Below are 22917 nucleotides of genomic sequence, written 5' to 3'. Positions count from 1 at the left end.
TACATGTATTCGCAAAGCCTATAGGAGTGGCTTTTTTAATTTACTCAGGACTCAGTAAAGCCCTAATGGGAAAAAGTGTTACCCTTTAAATATTCAAAGCCAGTCCCTTTGTCTTTTCCAGTGCTTGTTTCTTCTTGTCATCAAAGGGCCATTTACTGCATCCTTGACCTCTTCCTGACCATTTGTTTCCTGCATATGAACAGGTCACCACCTTCATATATTGCCATGTCGCAACCAATATTTCTCACAAGCTGAGCAGTATTGAGTCTACTCATTTGTTCCAGCCTCCCTCCTTTCCGCCTGGGGAATATCTCTACTGACTGTGCACCAGACCACTGTGTTATGCAATATAAAACAACTCTTTTGGAATCCTGAGCACAAGTGTCTTCCTGGCTGTACCTTGCCTTATAGAGGCACTGGATCCAAGGGGAATCTTGAGGTTTTCAGAGGCCTGTCCATCTGAAAGGCCAGTAGGTCCGGGATACAGATCTGATATTGCATCGCCTCCTTGTCAGTACTCCAGACACTTCAGAACCACCTCAATTTAGTTACATCTCCATATTTCACTATATGCCAACTGTATTTACTACCCTGCACCTCCAACATGCCTACTTAGATCCATGCCGTATCATAATTGCCAAGTACTTTACAATAAAACACATATTTATTGGCACACTAGAGCATACCAAAAGTATATAACTATATATGTATAATTATGGTCTGATAAAGATGAACGGAAAGCATCAATGGATATTTGTGAAAAGTATTATATTGTTAGGAATATTCAGGTGGTTACAGGAGCAAAATTCCCAGGGAAAGGAAATGGAAGCGGATGTGAACTGCTGCCATTGCTACTTGTGTTCCTATGTAATCAGACCATATCCCCCATACTCCTTTCACATTATCTATTACCCTAACTCCCACCCCCACAAATAATTGAAATGCGCAGTAAAGAATTCAGCATTTCAATCTGCGGTATTTACCGGTTTGAACCATATCAAGCCAAAGGGAAACTGTTTTCTTTAAACATGTCAAATTGTCTCACGATCATAAAGCACTTCCTCTATTGAGTTTGTTGATACTTTGAGTTGATTAAGTATGTTCTAAGGTAGAAGGAACCAACAGGCTCAAACAGTGTTGATTTGTCTTGTCATCATGAAGTATGTCCTCTAGTGAGTTTGTTTCTAGTTCAACCTTCTTGTTTCTAGCATTCCCTCTTGTCTTTTCCTGCTGCAGCTGTTTTCCTCCTTTGTAACCAGCGCCAAGATGCCCATGGGTGTTGCACGCATCTTATAAATGTACAAATAAATAAATAAACCTGACTCAAATTTTTCGAGCCAATAACAACCAACAGGCGCAATCCCTGTCAAGCCTTGAGGAGCCAATTTGAATCAGCTTCAGCTTGTACAGTATGTCCTCTAGTCTTTTTGTTATCTCCTCAAAGTGATGGTTCTATGTTATTACATCTCCCGTTTTTTAGATGAGTTATTTTCTGACAGTTGTTTACCAATAAAACAAATCCCAAAGATGATTTAATTTATTTTTGGGGGGTTTACAATCCCAGGCACCTCGTCCACTATTATTTACTACCTATTCCCCACCCCTCTACCCCTTTTATCCCCTAAATATATTTTTCAATTAGTTTTTTTGCAAAATAAATCATCGAAAAAAATGGGCGATATAATAACGTAGAACCAAAGGTATTTGGGCCAAACAGAACCAATTGGTTCAAAGTGTCTTTGATTGTTTGAACTATGGAAACTAGACAGAGGAAGTACTGCAATAATTACATCTGCTGGGTTCCAAACCCTGGATACCGCAGAAGGAAACTACATCAGCCCCACGAATATCGAGCTGCTCTGCAGCAGGCTGTTCTATGAATGCCCAACTGAACTGCAGAGAAGAGAGAAGCAGTGGGGGTCCAGAAACAACCGCCCCCCAACAGCCCCAGGCACCCTCAGTCGATCTGTAGCAAGATTAAGGAGTAAGCAAATATGTGCCAGCAAGCCTCAGCAAAAGGATAGACTATGAGGCATTGCAATATTATTTTCTGCACACCAAGGAATGATTATATAACGAAACACAAACAAATGGGAGTATTGGCAGCACATAATGCGGAATATAGTTTCTGTTTTCTGGGAGATATCATCGCTGCGTCCATCTTATTTCTGTTATCGAGTCAGATTATCGGTGTTGCATAGTGTAAATGAATGAACAGCAATGAATGGTGTAAAGGGAACTCAAACCTAACAAGATACGGGATCAGGACTCTGTTAAAAAGTCCTTTTTCATTGCTCGTCTATAGGGTAAAGGGATGGGGGTGCATAATATAGGATTCTGTGGGTTTGAGTATAAACTGGATGACAAAAGAATGCCCCTGGTTGATTCCTTTAAGAATATCCTGTCATGTGTGGATATCTCATGTCCAGAAGTTCCTCATTGCTTGATTATTTGTGCCCCGAACCGTGTTTGGCTTCCTTTTGGACAATAGCACAGACAATGGCAACATAGGACCGTGGAGCTCTTAAGGCCAGATAGCTGAATTGAGTTGGGGTATAACTCAATTTGATTGGACAGAGATGCTGTCTCCCACATTTAGCTGAACCCTGGTCTGAAAACTCTGCTTACTTCTGCATTGGGGGGTTTTAGAGCCTATCCGGCGTACGAAAAAAAACTGCCAATACAGTGTTGAATTCCAATTAGTAGTTCTGGGTAGGTAGAACCCAAAAAGAAAATGCGGGGGTCCAGGGCTTTAGGGAAATGTATTCAAAAGAGTAAGCATGGCTCAGGGTACAAACTTTACCAATTGATTCCAATGTAGTGCAACCACTGAGTCTGCACATTCTTAATTGTCTATTAATGTTGCTCCTGGCACTCATTACTTCCAGTGTCTCAGCCAAATTGAACTTCATTTGCATAAAGTCTTAAGCTATTGAATTATTAGGAAACTCATTTAGATTGTGAGGAGTTATCCTTCGTTTTAGGAAGAAATTAATGTAATCACCACACAAGGATTTGCTGGCTAGATTGACCAGAATTTGTTCGCATTCGCGCTGAAAACACCTTCTTTTGGTTAATATTTTGACCTGATTATGGATTACATTTAGAATTGATGGAACCAGCCACCGGCCTTATTTATGAATAGGACCAGGCAGATGCCACTGATGACGCAGACATTAGTGGTGGAGGGAGTTAGAATCAAATGTATGAGGGTGTAAGGAGCAGAATGTGTTCGCTTTCAATAGAAATTAATTCACTGTGAAGTCAGTGCACGACGTATGCTATGGAGACCTAATTCTGCATAAAGTTCATCAATAGGAAGACTGTGAGGAAGTTTGATTAGAGTTTTTAGACAAAAGCTGTCAAGCGTCTTTAATCGCATACAATGCTTTGTGCCTCATATTCCTGCACCTTAAAGCATCACAGGTAGTATCTTTGCTTTGTACAACTGAAAGATAGAGTTAATAGAATGCATTAATTTATTTGTTTTTTATATCGCGCATAATACCATAGCCGAGTTCGGTTTCTAAGCATGGATCCGGGATTCAAACCTCTGTTGCTTTGCATGGTATTGCTTCCAAGACCAGGCCGTTGCCCCTGTGCTATCCTCCATACAATATCCCACGGATTTCAAAGCAAATCTTCTAACCGCTCTAAGCTGCTGACACACCCTAACTTTTTTTTTATTCATTTGGGGTTTGCAATTTAACTTGTGATTAATAGTCACACTAAAAATTCATACGATTGTACTATGTCGAATGTGGTCTGATGACAGTTTCCATATAAATGTATCGCTTGCTGTTTTATGGCCTGGATGAAAGTCATAACCTTAGTTTTAGATGTGCTAATGGATGGGTCATGTTTTAGCTTAGTTATGTAAGGAGTTATGTAGTTGCTGAGGCTCTTTTGGTCCATTTGAAATAGGTCACCAATGGAAATGCAGACGGTACCTGGGTGTCTTTGTGGAGAGAGAAGTTGTGGGAAGTATTGGCAATGGAAAAGGTGTGTGCTTTGGCACATGGTACCTACCAAATATTTTTAAAGTTGCGGTTCCCGTTTCATGACTAGTTGAGGGACAGAGAGCACTACTATTGTAGAACGTCCCTAGTGAATAATTCTGCCATATTGTGAGAGTTTCAGCCCTATCATGCTACTGTATAGTGAGAGAGTTGCCTATGTCACAGTCTTTGTTAAATGTTATTAGTTATATTATACTGTTACACGAAACTGTTATGCTCCCGAAATACAGAATCAGGCCTTATATCAAAAGGTATCTGTAAACTTGTCATGCTAACAAAGGTCATTTGTCATGCTGTGCTGGAGCCTTTACCAATAAAGAAAGTTTACAGAAAAAGATTGTAAAAAAACACACAAAAAACTAAGAATTAGGTAATCTGTATAACCAAGCCGCTGCACGCGTGTCTTATGCAATTGATAGGAATAGGCCTTTGCAGTGAGCAGTTCGGAAGAGAGCAGCAAGATCGAGTTTGAACAATGTGGGGCTAATATGCACCCCTGTTTGGATCCCACATAGGTCTGTATTAAATCAGTGAGCATGCCGGCAGAAGAAAGTCCCACTTAAACACCCCTAGTATTAGTGTGAATGCAGAAATCATCCTTTGTAGTCCAGAGGGAATACCCCAGGATTGCAATTCCTGCCATAAGTGATCATGTTTCACTGTCTCAGACACGCAGCTGCAATAAACTCAATGTAAATTGACTACATTGTGTATAAATCTGCCATGCCGTTTCCGCAATAGAGGTTAATGCCAACATATTGGTAATGGTGACATATATATGTTCACCAACAAGAAGGACTTGACTGTGGGCGACCAAATACACAGTGCTTTCTGCCATGGCGTGCTTGGGACCAGCCAGCAGCTCACTCTCAGAATGTTTGTACAGTAAGCAAAGAGTAACAGAGGCACGTCATATTAAGTATGCAGGCGTATTGAAGCCTCATACCTTTTCTGGAGCCAAGTCATGTCTTCCCTTCTGGTGGGCATGGTGAATGGGGCAGCCTCTTTTAGATTACATTTCCCTTGATGCATAGAACTACCTTTAATGCCTAGTCTGCTGCTCTCAAAATGCAGACACAATACTCAGTGGCAAGTGCTGGTTTAGGACATGGGTGTAAGACGGACTCTCTACATTTTCTGGAGCCTTTTCACTTCTTGGCTTTTGTTTGGCATGGTGAATGAGGCAGCCTCTTCTGGATTACATTTTCCTTGTTTACACAGAGCTTCTTCTAGCTCTTAGAAGTCTGCTGATCACAAAATGCCGACACAGATACCCAGTGAAATGTCCTGGTTTAGGACACGGGTGTATAAGGGACCCCTTACATTTTCTGGAGCACAGTCATGCCTTTCCTTTGGTGGGCATGGTGAATGAGGAATCATCCTCTGGAGTACATTTTCCTTGATGCAGAGAGCTGATGCTAGCTCCTAGAAGAGGTCTTCTGCTCCAATAATGTTGACACAGATACCCAGTGGAATGTCCAGGTTTAGGACATGGACGCATGAGGGACTCCTTAACTTTCTGGAGACCAGTAGCATCTTCCCTTCCAGAGGACATGGTGAAAGAGGCAGCTCCTTAGGGACTATATGCCTCATGGTTGCACAATGCATAGAGCTACTTGCCACAAGCGCTGGCCATTTTGTCATGAGAAAGTATTCAAATACTGCCACGTAGATGCTCCCGGATTAAAATATCCACAGATACATTCACTAAAATGTGTTGTCAAATGCTGCTGCTCCTCAAATGCGAAAGTATTGAAAAAAGAGTCTTTCTATCTGACTCCGTTTTCTTTCCAAAATTGGGGAAAATATTGAAAACAAAATCAGGACAGCAACAGTGGAGGACCCAGCAGTGCTGTAGACTTGCTTTTAGTTTCATTTCATTCCCCATCTTTGGTGGAGCTGATTATTACATTTCTGCTGCCGTTGCCTGCATTAAAGGTGCTACATAATTCAAACATGTTGGGAGAAGCAGCAGCTAGGTAACAAGGCTGAGGCGGGAGGAGAAGCATAGTGGGGACAGTGAGGGGTCCCAACTGGTGGAAATAACTTGCACAATATGGCTGACACAGAAATATAAGAAATAAAGGCTTCAGTAAATGCTTTCTGTTTCAGAAGGCAACTGATTGAAAGCAGGGTCAGTCTAATATTTATGCTCAGCCTCTGGCATAGAACTAAAGCTTTCAATTCCTAGATGGGAGACGGAATAGTACACGTATAAAAAACAGAGAGTGTTTTATTGAAGATATCTACCCATCAGACACAATGTAATGTAATTAAATTGTAATTTGTATAGCAGTTTTCACCATTGGCATGGTCTCAAAGCGATGTAGGTTGAACCCTCTTGGGCCACAGAAGTCCGGGTGTGGGACATTCGTCAGAGAGTTTTAGAATGCGTGTATACATTTTAGCCAATACGAAGGTAGGTAGGGGTGGCCAAGTCCCTGATAGTCACCTATGTCGGGCAGGCATGTGGGTGGGTGAAGAGAGATAATCTGGATGATATGCAAGAAGACATCATGTACGCAGCTAGACTGAATTTATATTGTGCGGAATGGGTGCATTCTACTGGAAGGGGGTTTGTGCAGTGTGTCTTAGAGTAGTACATGTAATGGGAGGGTGCTGAGAGGTAGTCTGGACAGTATGTGAGAGCAGGGGAAAACGTTACGTGTGCAGCAAGGTCGAATTGTTAGTGGGGATAGCTACATTCTAATGACAGAGGTGTTTGTTATTGTGTTTATAGTGCAAGGATGCTTAGAGGTGTTCTGGAGAGTATGCGAGAGCAGAAGAGACCTTTTGTGTGCAGCTCAACCGCATTTTATCGTGGGGATAGCTGCATTCTAATGATAGAGGTGTTGTGCCATGTGTCTTAGTGCTTGTGGCAGATTGGTGCTGAGGTAGTCTATAAAAGTATGTGAGAGCAGGAGAGGTATTACGTGTAAAGCTAGATCGAATTTTGTCATGGGGATAGTTGCATTCTAAAGATAGTGGTGCTGTGCAATGTATCTTAGAGTGGTGCATGTAGTGGATGGGTGCAAACATGTGCTCTGAAGAGTGTGCGACGGCAGGAGAGACATTATGTTTGCAACTAGGCCGAATTTCTATCATGGGGGTTAGCTGCTTTCTAATGGCAGAGGTGTTGTACAATGTGTCTTAGGGTAGTGAATGTAGGGTGGGTGCTGAGTTGTGGTCTGTAGAGTATGCAAGAGCAGGAGAGACATGATGTGTGCAACTAGGCCAAATTTCTATCGTGGGGGTTAGCTGCATTCTGAAGGCAGAGGTGTTGTGCATTGTCCTAGGGCAGTGCATGTTATCAGTGGATAGCCATGCCTTTGGTTAGAATCCATAAGCAGTGTGATACGTATCCATGGGTCCTCGCTTGTTCATTGGTTGCGAAGATGAAGCTGGAATTGACCTCGGCTACATTATGGTCATTAGCTATATAGAATCCTTTTAGTATAATGCAGTGTTGCATACCCTCAGTGATTCATCCAGATGCAAATACTCTGGCAACCCTATACATTCTCTTAATGCCGCACATTGGCCCCCCTCAGTCTCATCCGAGTGCCAAATCCTGACTACCCATAAAAATTCACACAGATGTCATACATAGGAGGCTAACAAACTCATCTCGATGTAATGCATTGGACAGCTTCATAATTCGGCCAAATGCAATGGAAGTAAGTCTTACGTTCTTTGGTGATTGTGAGGGAGATTCTTTCCTGCAGAGTACCTCCTGGTATTAAGTAGATAGCTCAAAGGGGAGGGCAGGGTTAGACAGGGTCAGAGGGGAATAGCCATGTCTCGAGGGTCTCTGGAAGACCATGTGGTCCTCCATGCATCAGATGTTAACCAGCAAAGAGTTCCAGATGGTGGGTGCTTGGATGGAGAAGGTGGTGTCTCCAATTCTAGTTGATTTGAAAGGAGGATCACCAGTAGGAAAGCAGTGCCTGATTGCAGGTTTCTATTGAGGTGGTAGTGGGTGATTTTCTGTTGCAGGTATTTAGGGCCTGTCTTGTCTACGGCTCAGTGAGTGATGTATATGACTTTGAAAGTGACACGTCGTCTGATAGGGAGCCAGTGGATGGTACAGAGGCTGGGGGTGATGAGCAGCCTGGCTGCAGAGTTCCAGATTCTTTGGAGCTTTTGAATTGGTAGACAGGGGCACCCAGTTAGAGAGACTTAGCATTGTCTAGTCGGGAGAGGACAATGGGCATGGTTGCTGTCACTCTATGGGGGTAGGAGAGGTAAGGGAAGCTGCGTCTGAGAATGCAGAGGTATAGGTTGCAGGATGTTGACATAGTGTTGATGTGGTGTGATAGAGTTATGTCAGTGTAAATTGTGCAGCCTGGGTTTTTGACTACGATGAATGCAGCGGGGGAGGGGTGGGTTGCGGGAAGAGGGATATCTTTGGAACATTTTGAGTTGCAAGGTGACATGAAATAACTAAAATGAGAATGTTAAAAGATTAGAGGCCTCTATGTTTTTTAGCAGTATAGGAACAGACATAAGTGTAAAGGGTTCTACTACATATCCATGGGTCAATCTGATGAGCCCTTCCTTTACCATACTTGCCAAATTGTTCCTTATGGGAAGTCCCACTGGGAGCTATTGTGGGATACGAATACTGGGTGCAATATGATTGTGCCCCATTTCTTTGATCCATGCAAATAATGTGCATATTGGGTGTACAATGAAATGTTTGAAGGATGTAACCCGTGTGTCACTGATTGACCACAAACCTACATATTCCCAGTTACAGGTGTGCGTATGAATAATGATGGTGAGATCGCCAGATAATCAATGAAAGCAAACTAGCAATGTAACCACACCCTAATGTGACAGCTACAGTCAAACAATCTTTCCATAGACATTCACTATTACAGGCCAAGCTACCTTTGGGTAGACTGCTTGTATTTTAATCCAAAATTGTAACATACCTGAGTGCATTTGATAATTTAGGATCATATTATTGATAGTCCCACATGTTCAATAAACGACAAGTTACATCTACATGACCCTAGCAGACGACACATGTCTTGGAGTCATTATTCACCAACAACGCTTCATTGGGAACACAGACACTGTTTAGTTTATGTTTATATTGACGATCACTGCCATGCCAATAAGCATTCATGTTTGAAAATGTCTTGAGAATGTGGAACCCCGGGATGCAATGTTTATGGGCAAAACAGGATATATGTTCTGTGAAGGGCATTTGGGGTGCAGAGCCTGAGAAGGGAGGATGTGCTGTGGATCATTATGGATGTACCTAATCCATTTCACTTAAACCTTAGCTGCAGTGACCTCTCATCCTTATAATAATGGCTACGAGCTGTGCGACCCCCAGCCAGCTGATCAGCTTCTCCTGTAAACAGCTTGGCTGCCTTTGTCCCGGTGTCTTTCTGTGGCTCCCCTGCAGTGTGGGTGCCAGAGGGGAATCTGTAACACTGAAGAGGGCCATTTTGGAGTGTGTGCCGGTGGGCGCTGTCCGAGCTGGGGACCTGGGGTGGCAGCATAATGTCTGCGAGTGTTGCCTGTTCGCCCTTCTCCAGTGAACAGCTATTACTGTTTGTTTGCTGGTGTAGCTGCCCTACGGTTCAGCAGTGTTCAGCTCCAGTGCGGGTGCAAAGGAGGTGCAGCACCCTTACAAGAGTCCCTGTGTTGAGGACAACAACTCACACTGTCCCGTTCAAGACCCTGTGGAGGATAGCGTGGCTCATGCTTACATGGATTCACGCGGCAACTAAAGCCTATAGCGTATCATCGAATTGACCTAGAATAAAGGAACCTGAAGCATGCAGCCATTTCAGATTGGACAACACTGTGCTTGGATGGTGAAGGTGAAGGTCAAGTTGAGCCATGCAAGAAGGATTTTCCCCATTATATTCATGCCGCTTGTGGAGCTTCCTTCTCGAATGACAGGAAGCTGCCATTGCTCATGCACATTTTGGGCTATGAAGGACACCGTGTTTGTGAGACACTTCCCGATTTGGATCCTCTGAGTAGTAGTGATGCAACAAATGAGCTGGAGATGGCTCTTTGTAAGTTAGACAAACACTTTTATCCCAAGACAAGAACAATCCTTGAATGTTATAATTTTGGAATTCGCATACAGGAAAATGGCAAGACTGTGGAGGAGTATGGCACGTCTTTGCGTCATTTAGCACTTATTTGTACGTTTGGATGAACATATTCAGGATGAATTTATGATCCACTGCAGCAATAACAGAATATGGTAAGAACTTTGGCTAAAAGATTAACCAAGCATTTGAAGTGTTGGACATTGCCAAACAAGTAGAACATTCTATGGCTTGTGTGGCAGAACTGGCCAAGTCTGAGAACAAAGAAGCCAAAGCTGAAGTTGTAAAGGTTAGGCAGGAGAAGAAGATAAAAGAAGGGAAAGGTAGTGGCCAGAGCAAAGGATCATGGATGAAGAGGTGGAGAATGTATATGCTTTTGCTGTGCCAGTGGATCACACTTTGCTGCATCCCCAGTCTGTCCAGGGTGGAAGGCTTTGTGTTAAAAATGCAAGAAGAAGGGGCACTTTGCCAGTTGTTGCAAGAATTTCCAGAGGAAAGTTTTCTATGTAACTGAGGAAGAACAGGGTTCTTCTGAAGAAGATGGTGACTGTCATGTTGAAACTATTACTGTGAATGTGATACATGGTATGGATGAGGAGGAATGTGAGAGCGGTTATGCCGTGGTTCAAGTGAATGGAAAGGCAGTGTCCATGATGGTGGATTCAGGGGCAACAACTAGGTTGATGTCAAGAGATGTATGCAAATGAGTTGTGGGGGTGAAGTAAGTGAGCTGTTATGTCGAGAGGTGAACCCCTGGTGGGTATAACCTTGACAACATTTAATTGCAGGGGATTTTAATGCCCTGTTGGACTTTAAGGGCAGGTCTGCTCAAGTGAAGGTGTATGTGACAAGGAAGGGTGCCACTCTACTAGGGTGGCGTGAGTAAAAAAAGTTGGGAGAGATTAGATCCAAATGAGACTGGGCAAGTTATGCAGGTGTATGGGTCTGTTTGTGAAAAATATAGGAAGGTGTTCAAAGAAGATGTTGGGAGAGTTAAGTGTAAGGAACACAAAATCAATTTTAAGAAAGGTTGCAAACCCGTGGCAGCAAAGCTGTGGCCAGTTCCCTTAGCATTGAGGGACGTGTAAAAAAAGGAGTTGGAGAAGTTGCATAACATGGGCGTGATTGAGAGAGCTGGTGGTGTGCAGTGGATTTCACCATTCGTGGTGGGGAAGAAGCTATCAGGAGAGCTTTGCTTATGTGTGGATCTATGAGAATTAAATACGTGTGTTGTCGTGGAAAGGCACACCTTGCCTAAGATGAATGAGATGCTTGCTTTGATAGGTGGTGAAAAGGTTTTCTCAAATCTGCCTCAGCGTATCATCAAATAGAGTTGGAGAGGGAAAGCAGAAAATGTACTGCATTTATAAGTCATGAAGGGATTTTTCAGTTTAGGAGAATGCCATTTGGGCTGGTATCGGCATCATTGGTATTTCAGAAGATGATGGACACGTTGTTTAAGAGGATTGATGGAGTATTTTGTTCCCAAGCTGATGTGTTGATATTTGGACGAAATGAAAAAGAACATGATGTTACCCTAGAATGAGTTCTAGAGGTCTTGGAGAGGAGGGGCATCACTTTGAGAAAAGAGAAATGCGTGTTTGGAAAAGAGAAGGTGGAGTACTTCTGGCATGAGATTTCAGGGTTGGGAGTAAAACCAAAGAGTGAAATGGTGGATGTGATAAAGAAGGTAGGAGTACCTAAATTCAAAGGAGAGCTACGTTCCTTGTTGGGTATGGTTGAGTTTTATCAGAAATGTTTTCAGAAATCTGTAGACAAAGTGAAGGAAATGAGAAAATGACTTGAAAGGGAGAGGATTTTTTTTGAATGAATTGGGTGAAAAGGAATTTTCAAAGATAAAGGAAGAGATTGACCTGGCTAGTGTATTGGAACGTTTTGGCATACTGAAGTGAAGTGGCATTACTGAGGATGTGAGTGACAATGGCATTGGTGCTGTTCTGTCGCAGGTAAATGGAGAGGGCTGCAAAGAAATTGTTGCACATGCATCAAGGGTGTTGCGGGCCCTGAGAAAAATTATTCAGTATTGGAGAAAGAGGCTTGTAGAAAATGCTTCTAATTTGGTATGGGGTGCAGAGTTCATAATCAGAACAAAACATAAACCACAGAAGAATATTTTCAAAACCATGGGTTTGAGCAAAGTTTCCATGGAGGTTATTTCTGGTCATGAAAATGTGCTGGATGATCATTTATCAAGACTGGGAGGTCAAAGAGAGGAGTAAGTGGGGGGAGGAGGAGGTGATTTCAGATATAGTTTATGTTAACCAATGATGAAGTGTTGTTCCGTGTTATGGGTTATGGGGAGACAGTGTGGGCAGGTAAAACGAGATTAGCAAAAGAAAAAAGGGTCTTTGGGAGGGTTGTGAGGAGTTGAGTATGGTGGGGACATTGTTGTACCATAGGGAGTGTGTAGTTGTTCCCCAATATATATGCAATAAAATTGTTGATATGACGCATACGGGTCATTTAGCAGTGTCTCATACTAAAGCTGTTTTAAGGAGTGAGTACTTGGGGCTGGGATTTGACAGGGATGTGAAGTGAAGGTTGACTGATTGTGTGGAGTGTGGATGGATGGGTAAAGGGGAGTGTGCGGGTGTGCAGCCCCTGGTGAAGGAGGAGGTTCCTAAGAAGGTGTGAGAAGACTTGACAATGGATGTGCTACGGCCGATTGAGATGGGAGTTGAACAGGGAAAGTTCATTATCGTTTTAGAGGACTTGTTCATGTGGACAGGGTATAAAGTTGTCAGAGAGGCTATGGGTGAAGCTGTGGTGGAATGTGTGCAGCGGAAGGTTTGCCTAAATGTGTTCTAATGGATAATTGGACACATTACGCAGATTGATATTTTGAGGCTTATATGAGGAGGAGTGGTATTGTGCATAAGAAGACAGTGCTAGATCATCCCAAAAGTAATTGTATGGGCGACAGAACAAATAGGTGCATTATGGAGGCCATTCGCATGGCTGGTGTGTGTGGCGAGGATAAGAAAGTTCTGCTTCAAGAGAGGATGTATGCTCTGTGGATGCCTCCACATGGAGTTACAGGTATTAGCCCATTCAAAATGATGACAGGGCAAAAGGCCAAAACTAAAGTGGTTCCTCACTGTTTGGGATGGGTGAGAGAGACGGATTGTGCTGTACAGATATTGCGGGGGACTTTGGACAAGAAGAAGGATGAATGGCTTTTGAATGAGAATGAGAAGAGGCGGGGAAAGAAGGTGGTGGTGCAGAGACTGGGTAAGGATCAAGAAGGGTGCGGTAAGAAGGAAAGGAGAGCCATTGTATTCTGAGCCGGTGCGGATGGACAGAGTGATGGATGTTTCATGTTGAGGTAGCAGGAAGGAGGATGAGTTGAAAGAACTAAAAATATATGTTTTAAAGTGTCCTGAGAATGGGGAACCCCAGGATGGAATGTTTATTGAGAAAACAGGCTGTGTGTTCTGTGAAGGGCTGTTGGAATGTGAAGCCTGAGAAGGGAAGATGTGCTGGAGGTTGTTACAGATATGCTTAATACATTCCAGTTAAACCTTACCTGGAGTGCCCTGTCATCCTTATATTAATTCATAATTTAGAAACAACTAGTGGATATATGTATACGTATACTAGCTGTTGCCCGTGGTTTCAGTGGCGTGGACTCTTCCAAAAGAATGAATAAGTATCTTATTGATTACGGCAGACATGCTGTTCTTTGGCGTTAAAATGGCATGCTCGCATAACCATTCTGTACATGTCTCCATTCGATTTATTATGTCAGGGTACATTTTGGATGTGAGGTCTGCTAGGTAATTGCAGACTGTGCCTAGGTCGGAAGGGATGACAATTTTGCTCTCAAATACGGGATAGTGTTGGTTACCAATTTTAAGATGCAGTTCGGAAACGTACTTTATAATGAAGATTTAAAATGTGAATTTTTACTTTTCAAACATCTTGGGTTTGTAAGATGTGTGTATCCTTCAAAATAATTCACCCCCGTTTTCCATCACCCTTAACTAGATTTTTGGCAAATGGTAAAACATGTATTTCTCTATTTTTTAAGTTGAATCTAAATAACAATTTTCACGTCTGTAACATCTTCGGTTTTTGAGAAATAGGTATCTTCATAAGAAAATTCACCCCGCCCCCCATTTCACCCCCTCAGGGATGGAATTTCCAGAAATACTTCCTTAGTATTGGATGCCTACGTCATGAAATTAATGTACCTTCCAAATTTCACATTCCTAGGTTAAACAGTTTAAGCTGGGCTTTGATGAGTCATTCAACAATTTACCCACGCCTTTTCACCCCTCTAGGGATGAAATGTCCAAAAATCTTTCCTTAGTGGGTGCCTACGTCATTAAAAAATTGCACCTTCCAAATATCACGTTCCTAGGTTAAATGGTCTGAGCAAGGTGTTGATGATTCAGTCAGTCCAACTGTCAGTCAGGACCTCTTCTTTTATATATATCGATATCTATTTCATTAAAGTTCAACCTTATTAATACACAGAATCTGTATACTGTAAACCTCATATTATGCGTAATCATGACCGAATTGTATTTTGTATTCCATGTATGTTCCTTGGTACATTGCGTTATTGTGTTCAGTTTACATATGTAAGGCAGTGGTAGCAAGAATCATCTAGTTTATCATGATTTTGCCTGGCAGAATAGCCCATTCATTCAAATAATTTATCTATCATTTCAGATTCCACACATTTTACTGTCATTCTAAGCACACGCTTACTCAGCACGGCACCAGGCAAATCTGCATATTCTTCTGCAGAGGTACTCAGCAGCACAACCTTAGTTCCAGGAACAGTCTCATCAGCCACTGGAAATATGGAAACAATCAGCACCACAACACATGCTTCTTCAGGCACTGCCATCAATGTGACAGAGCCTTATGCAGAGACTGCCACACACTCTTCCTTCCAGTCCACCACAGCAGCACTTCCGACTAGTGTAATGGAAGAGACAACTGAACTAATGACTGATACTACCAGGTCAACAAAGAACTCTGTGACAGAAAGTGTAACCAAGAGAAATGAAGAAACATCCATTAGGATAACTGCATCTCAAAAAACGATTTCAAATACCGAGTCCGGTGGTCAACAATCTTCTCCATTCACAGAGGAAATAAGCACAGTTTATGAAAATACAGGTGAAACATCTGTCCCTGAACCGCACATTTCCTCATCATCATTCTCAACAATGCAATCTACAACTGCACAATCCAGTACTGTTCCGGGGATCACTGAACAGGAGGTTAGCTCAGTTTCATCATCAGAATCACCATCTAGCAAAGCTTTGACTACAATACAAACACATTCTAAGACTACCACCCTTTCATCCAGTACACTTTTATTGACAACTGACCAGGAGACCTCAGAGAGTACCTCGCCTTTATCAATGGAAAAGAGTCACCATACTACTGAAAATAACCTATCTGAAACTACAGAGCAGCCCTCACCAGGGACCACCCTTCATTCTACAGAATCAATGGCAGAAACAACAATAAACACTCAATCCTTTACTGATAATGTCACACCAAGTTCCAGAGCTGACATTACAACATACTCTGCAACAAGTTCTCCCAATGGAATAAGTAAATCAGAGACCATCTCAGTGGCACTGCTGAGTACAACCTCTGAAGCCCTGACAGCTTTGAAAATCTCTTCTTTCCATTCCACAATAGCAGCACTTGAGACTAGTGCAATGGAAGCGACAACTGATCTAATCACCGATATTACCGGGTCGACTGAAAACAATATGACTGAAAATACCACCAAATTAAATGAAGTAAGTTCTGTCAAAACTGCAGCTCAAATAACAATGTCGAATTCAGAGACCAGTGATCACACCTCTGCTCAAACAGAAGCAATAAGTACAAGTATTCAAAGTACAGCTCAAACCTCAGCCTCTAAGGCATCCATTTCCTTAGCATCTTTCTCATCAATACAGCCAACAACTGCTGAGTCCAGTACTGTTTCCCGGATCACTGAACAGGAGGTTAGCTCAGTTTCACCACCAGAATCACCATCTAGCAAAGCTTTGACTACTGTAAAAACAAATTCCGGGACTACCACTCTTTCATCCAGTTCAAGTACACTTTTATTGACAACTGACCAGGAGACCTCAGAAAGTACCTTGCCTTCTTCATCAATGGGAAAAAGTCACCAAACTACTGAAAATAACCCATCGGAAACTACAGAGCAGCCATCACCAGGAACCACTCTTCATTCAAGAGAACCAATGGCAGAAACTACAATAAACATTCAATCCAGTACTGATAATGCCAGACCAAGTGCCACCCCTGACTTTACATCGTACCCGGCAACAGGTACTTCCAGTGAAATAAGTACATCGAAGACCATCTCAGTGACACTGCTGAGCACAAACTCTGAAGCCTCAACAGCTTTGAAAAGCTCTTCTTTCCATTCCACAATAGCAGAACTTGAGACTAGTGCAATGGAAGAGACAACTGATCTAATGACCGATATTACCGGGTCCACTGAGAACTCTGTGACTGAAACTACCACCAAACTAAATGAAGTAAGTTCTGTCACAACTGCAGCTCAAATAACAATGTCGAATTCAGAGACCAGTGATCACACCTCTGTTCAAACAAAAGAAATAAGTACAAGTATTAAAAGTACTACTCAAACCTCAGCCTCTAAGGCATCCATTTCCTTAGCGTCTTTCTCATCAATACAGCCAACAACTGCAGAGTCCAGGACTGTGTCCCGGATCACTGAACAGGAGGTTAGCTCACTTCCATCATCAGAACCATCATTCAGCAGAGCTTCAATTGCAACACACACAAATACAGAGAGTGCTATTCTTTCATCCATTACACGTCCACTTGTATTGACAACTGAACAGGAGACGTCAGAAATCTCTTCACTAACTCAACCAAGTGAAAATACCTTAAGTTCAACCGAAGACAATAATGGATCTCAAACAGCTGAGCTGCCATCATCTGGAACCACATTTCATACAACTGAATCTAAAGCAGAAGCTACAACACACATTACATCCAGCAGTGATCAAACCAAACCAAGTGCAACATCTGACATTATGGTCTACTCTACTACACTTAACTCTGATGAAATCAGTACTTTGGAGGCGATCTCAGTATCAATGCACAACACAACTGTCCAGTCATCAACAGTTTCAGGTAGCACTTTTCCCCAGTCCACAAAAGCCGCTCGTGAAACAAGTTCAAATGAAGAGACAACTAAACTCATGTCAAGTGCTGCTAGTCCTATTGACCGCACTAAGTCCGAGAATACAGACAGTACAACTTCAGACAGTTCTTTCAGCACACCATCATCCCATGAAACGATTTCAAATACTAAAACTAGTGATCAGACATCTTCTTTCCATAAAGAATTAAGTACAGATGTCAAAATGACAGCTGAAACAACTGTCCCTCGAAGAACCGTTACCTCATCTGCCTTTGTATCAATGGCGTCAACAATTGTAGAGTTCAGTAATGTTCCCGGGAGCACTGCAGAGGTTAGCTCAGTTCCTTTATCAGAATCAACATTCAGTAAAGCTTCAACTGCAATAACCACACATACAGAGAGTGCTACACTTTCATCCATTACACATCCAGTTGTATTGACAACTGAAGAAGAGACGTCAGAAATCTCTTCACAACCTCCATCAAGTAAAAATAGCTTACGTACAACCGAAGATAATAACCGATCTACAACAGCTGAGCTGCCATCATCTGGAACCACATTTCATACAACTGAATCTAAAGTAGAAAATACATCAGACATTATTTTCAGTAGTGATCAAACCACACCAAGTGAAAATTCAGACATTACAATCCACTCAGCAACTGTTAGCTCTAATGAAATGAGCACATTGGAGATGGTCTCAGTGTCAATGCAGCGCACTACCATCGAATCATCAACAGTTCCTGGAAGCACTTTTTCCCAATCCACAAATGCAGATCGTGAAACAAGCACAAATGAAGAGACAACTAAACTCATTTCAAGTGCTGCCAGTCCTATTGACAGCACTAAGTCTGAGGGCACAGACAGTGAAACATCAGAAAGTTCTATCAGCACACCCTCATCCCAAGAAACTACTTTAAATACTGAAAATAGTGATCAGACATCTTCTCTCACTGAAGAATTAAGTACTGTTGGTAAAAGTACAGCTGAAACAACTGCCCCTGGAATAACCATTACCTCATCTGACTTTGTATCAACGCAGTCAACAACTGTAGAGTCCATTACTGTTCTTGGGAGCACTGCACAGGAAGTTAGCTCAGCTCCTTTATCAGATTCAACATTCAGTAAACCTTCAACTGCAATAACCACACATACAGAGAGTGCTACTCTTTCATCCATTACACATCCAGTTGTATTGACAACTGAACAGGAGATGCCAGAAATCTCTTCACAACCTCCAACAAGTGAAAATACCTTACATACAACCGAAGATAATAACCGATCTGAAACAGCTGAGCTGCCATCATCTGGAACCACATTTCATACAACTGAATCAAAAGCAGAAGCTCCAACTCACATTGCATCCAGCAGTGATCAAACCACACCAAGTGCAACATCTGACATTATGGTCTACTCTACTACTGTTACCTCTGATGAAATTAGTACTTTGGAGGCTGTCTCAGTATCAATGCACAGCACAACTCTCCAATTATCAACAGTTCCAGGTAGCACTTTTCCCCAGTCCACAAAAGCCGCTCGTGAAACAAGTTCAAATGAAGAAACAACTAAACTCATGTTAAGTGCTGCTAGTCCCATTGGCAGCACTAAGTCTGATAGTACATACAGTAAAATTTCAGAAAGTTCTATCAGCACACCATCATCCCAAGAAACTACTTTAAATACTGAAACTAGTGATAAGACATCTTCTCTCACTGAAGAATTAAGTACTGTTGTTAAAAGTACAGCTGAAACAACTGCCCCTGGAATAACCATTACCTCATCTGACTTTGTATCAATGCAGTCAACAATTGTAGAGTCCAGTACTGTTCCCAGGAGAACTGCACAGGAAGTTAGCTCAGCTCCTTTATCAGAATCAACATTCAGTAAAGCTTCAACTGCAATAACCATGCACACAGAGAGTGCTACTCTTTCAGCCATTACACATCCACTTGTATTGACAACTGAACAGGAGATGCAAGAAATCTCTTCACAACCTCCATCAAGGGAAAATACCTTACATACAACCGAAGATAATAACCGATCTGAAACAGCTGAGCTGCCATCATCTGGAACCACATTTCATACAACTGAATCTAAAGCAGAAGCTACAACACACATTGCATCCAGCAGTGATCAAACCACACCAAGTGCAACATCTGAAATGATGGTCTACCCTACTGTTGTTACCTCAGATGAAATGAGTACTTTGGAGGCAGTCTCAGTAACAATGCACAGCACAACTCTCAAATTATCAACAGTTCCAGGTAGCACCTTTCCCCAGTCCACAAAAGCCGCTTCTGAAACAAGTTCAAATGAAGAAACAACTAAACCCATTTCAAGTGCTGCTAGTTCCATTGACAGCACTAAGTCTGAGGGCACAGACAGTGAAACTTCAGAAAGTTCTATCAGTACACCCTCATCCCAAGAAACTATTTCAAATACTGAAACTAGTGATCAGACATCTTCTATCACTGAAGAATTAAGTACCGTTGTTAAAAGTACAGCTGAAACAACTGCCCCTGGAACAACCATGACCGCATCTACCTTTGTATCAATGCTGTCAACAATTGTAGAGTCCAGTACTGTTCCCGGGAGAACTGCACAGGAAGGTAGCTCAGCTCCTTTATCAGAATCAACATTCAGTAAACCTTCAACTGCAATAACGACACATACAGAGAGTGCTACTCTTTCATCCATTACACATCCAGTTTTATTGACAACTGAACAGAAGACGTCAGAAATCTCTTCACAACCTCCATCAAGTGAAAATAGCTTACGTACAACCGAAGATAATAACCGATCTGAAACAGCTGAGCTGCCATCACCTGGAACCACATTTCACACAACCGATTCTAAAGCAGAAACTACAACAAATGTTCTGTTCAGTAGTGATCAAACAACACCAAGTCCAACCTTAGACATTACAACCCACTCCGCAACAGTTACTTCTAATGAAATGAGCACATTGGAGACGGTCTCAGTGTCGATGCAGAGCACAACCATTGAATCAACAGTTTCTGCAAGCACTCTTTCCCAATCCACCAAGGCAGCAAATGAAACAAGTGCAACTGAAGAGACATCCAAACTAAGTTCTAGTGCTGCTAGTCCTACTGACAACACTAAGACTGAGTTTGCAGCCAGTGAAACTTCAAATCGTTTATCAACCTCTATTCCTGAGAGACCAACTACTGCCACAGAGGAGTCAATTTCCACAACAAGGAATACTCCATTTGGGACAACCATGCCATCCTCAACGAGTATGCCAGGTAAATTAGCAATTGTTAACATGTCATCCCGCTCAATAATTCCTTCACTGACAATGCATTTTAATGCATGTGATAGCATAATGCCTACTTATTACATGTATTCGCAAAGCCTATAGGAGTGGCTTTTTTAATTTACTCGGGACTCAGTAAAGCCCTAATGGGAAAAAGTGTTACCCTTTAAATATTCAAAGCCAGTCCCTTTGTCTTTTCCAGTGCTTGTTTCTTCTTGTCATCAAAGGGCCATTTACTGCATCCTTGACCTCTTCCTGACCATTTGTTTCCTGCATATGAACAGGTCACCACCTTCATATATTGCCATGTCGCAAACAATATTTCTCACAAGCTGAGCAGTATTGAGTCTACTCATTTGTTCCAGCCTCCCTCCTTTCCGCCTGGGGAATATCTCTACTGACTGTGCACCAGACCACTGTGTTATGCAATATAAAACAACTCTTTTGGAATCCTGAGCACAAGTGTCTTCCTGGCTGTACCTTGCCTTATAGTGGCACTGGAGCCAAGGGGAATCTTGAGGTTTTCAGAGGCCTGTCCATCTGAAAGGCCAGTAGGTCCGGGATATAGATCTGATATTGCATCACCTCCTTGGCAGTACTCCAGACACTTCAGAACCACCTCAATTTAGTTACATCTCCATATTTCACTATATGCCAACTGTATTTACTACCCTGCACCTCCAACATGCCTACTTAGATCCATGCCGTATCATAATTGCCAAGTACTTTACAATAAAACACATATTTATTGGCACACTAGAGCATACCAAAAGTATATAACTATATATGTATAATTATGGTCTGATAAAGATGAACGGAAAGCATCAATGGATATTTGTGAAAAGTATTATATTGTTAGGAATATTCAGGTGGTTACAGGAGCAAAATTCCCAGGGAAAGGAAATGGAAGCGGATGTGAACTGCTGCCATTGCTACTTGTGTTCCTATGTAATCAGACCATATCCCCCATACTCCTTTCACATTATCTATTACCCTAACTCCCACCCCCACAAATAATTGAAATGCGCAGTAAAGAATTCAGCATTTCAATCTGCGGTATTTACCGGTTTGAACCATATCAAGCCAAAGGGAAACTGTTTTCTTTAAACATGTCAAATTGTCTCATGATCATAAAGCACTTCCTCTATTGAGTTTGTTGATACTTTGAGTTGATTAAGTATGTTCTAAGGTAGAAGGAACCAACAGGCTCAAACAGTGTTGATTTGTCTTGTCATCATGAAGTATGTCCTCTAGTGAGTTTGTTTCTAGTTCAACCTTCTTGTTTCTAGCATTCCCTCTTGTCTTTTCCTGCTGCAGCTGTTTTCCTCCTTTGTAACCAGCGCCAAGATGCCCATGGGTGTTGCACGCATCTTATAAATGTACAAATAAATAAATAAACCTGACTCAAATTTTTCAAGCCAATAACAACCAACAGGCGCAATCCCTGTCAAGCCTTGAGGAGCCAATTTGAATCAGCTTCAGCTTGTACAGTATGTCCTCTAGTCTTTTTGTTATCTCCTCAAAGTGATGGTTCTATGTTATTACATCTCCCGTTTTTTAGATGAGTTATTTTCTGACAGTTGTTTACCAATAAAACAAATCCCAAAAATGATTTAATTTATTTTTGGGGGGTTTACAATCCCAGGCACCTCGTCCACTATTATTTACTACCTATTCCCCACCCCTCTCCCCCTTTTATCCCCTAAATATATTTTTCAATTAGTTTTTTTGCAAAATAAATCATCGAAAAAAATGGGCGATATAATAACGTAGAACCAAAGGTATTTGGGCCAAACGGAACCAATTGGCTCAAAGTGTCTTTGATTGTTTGAACTATGGAAACTAGACAGAGGAAGTACTGCAATAATTACCTCTGCTGGGTTCCAAACCCAGGATACCGCAGAAGGAAACTACATCAGCCCCACGAATATCGAGCTGCTCTGCAGCAGGCTGTTCTATGAATGCCCAACTGAACTGCAGAGAAGAGAGAAGCAGTGGGGGTCCAGAAACAACCGCCCCCCAACAGCCCCAGGCACCCTCAGTCGATCTGTAGCAAGATTAAGGAGTAAGCAAATATGTGCCAGCAAGCCTCAGCAAAAGGATAGACTATGAGGCATTGCAATATTATTTTCTGCACACCAAGGAATGATTATATAACGAAACACAAACAAATGGGAGTATTGGCAGCACATAATGCGGAATATAGTTTCTGTTTTCTGGGAGATATCATCGCTGCGTCCATCTTATTTCTGTTATCGAGTCAGATTATCGGTGTTGCATAGTGTAAATGAATGAACAGCAATGAATGGTGTAAAGGGAACTCAAACCTAACAAGATACGGGATCAGGACTCTGTTAAAAA

The 22917-nt window shown here is 42.1% G+C and overlaps 2 protein-coding genes across 2 annotated transcripts in view; both read left to right on the top strand.

Annotated features, from left to right (window-relative positions):
• Positions 1-22917, top strand: part of LOC138525808 (serine-rich adhesin for platelets-like) — a 351204-nt gene that overhangs the window by 125791 nt on the left and 202496 nt on the right. The window lies entirely within an intron of this gene.
• Positions 1-22917, top strand: part of LOC138526553 (pneumococcal serine-rich repeat protein-like) — a 64837-nt gene that overhangs the window by 575 nt on the left and 41345 nt on the right. The window contains exon 2 of the mRNA XM_069637345.1: positions 14798-20545. Coding sequence (XP_069493446.1) covers positions 14798-20545 — 5748 coding nt within the window. The remainder of the gene's footprint in view (positions 1-14797; positions 20546-22917) is intronic.

This window comes from Ambystoma mexicanum, chromosome 7p (genome assembly GCF_040938575.1).
Source record: "Ambystoma mexicanum isolate Mex_15411 chromosome 7p, UKY_AmexF1_1, whole genome shotgun sequence".
NCBI lineage: Eukaryota > Metazoa > Chordata > Amphibia > Caudata > Ambystomatidae > Ambystoma > Ambystoma mexicanum.
The sequence above is the reverse complement of the archived record's forward strand: the minus strand, read 5'-3'. Positions and strand labels throughout refer to the sequence as shown.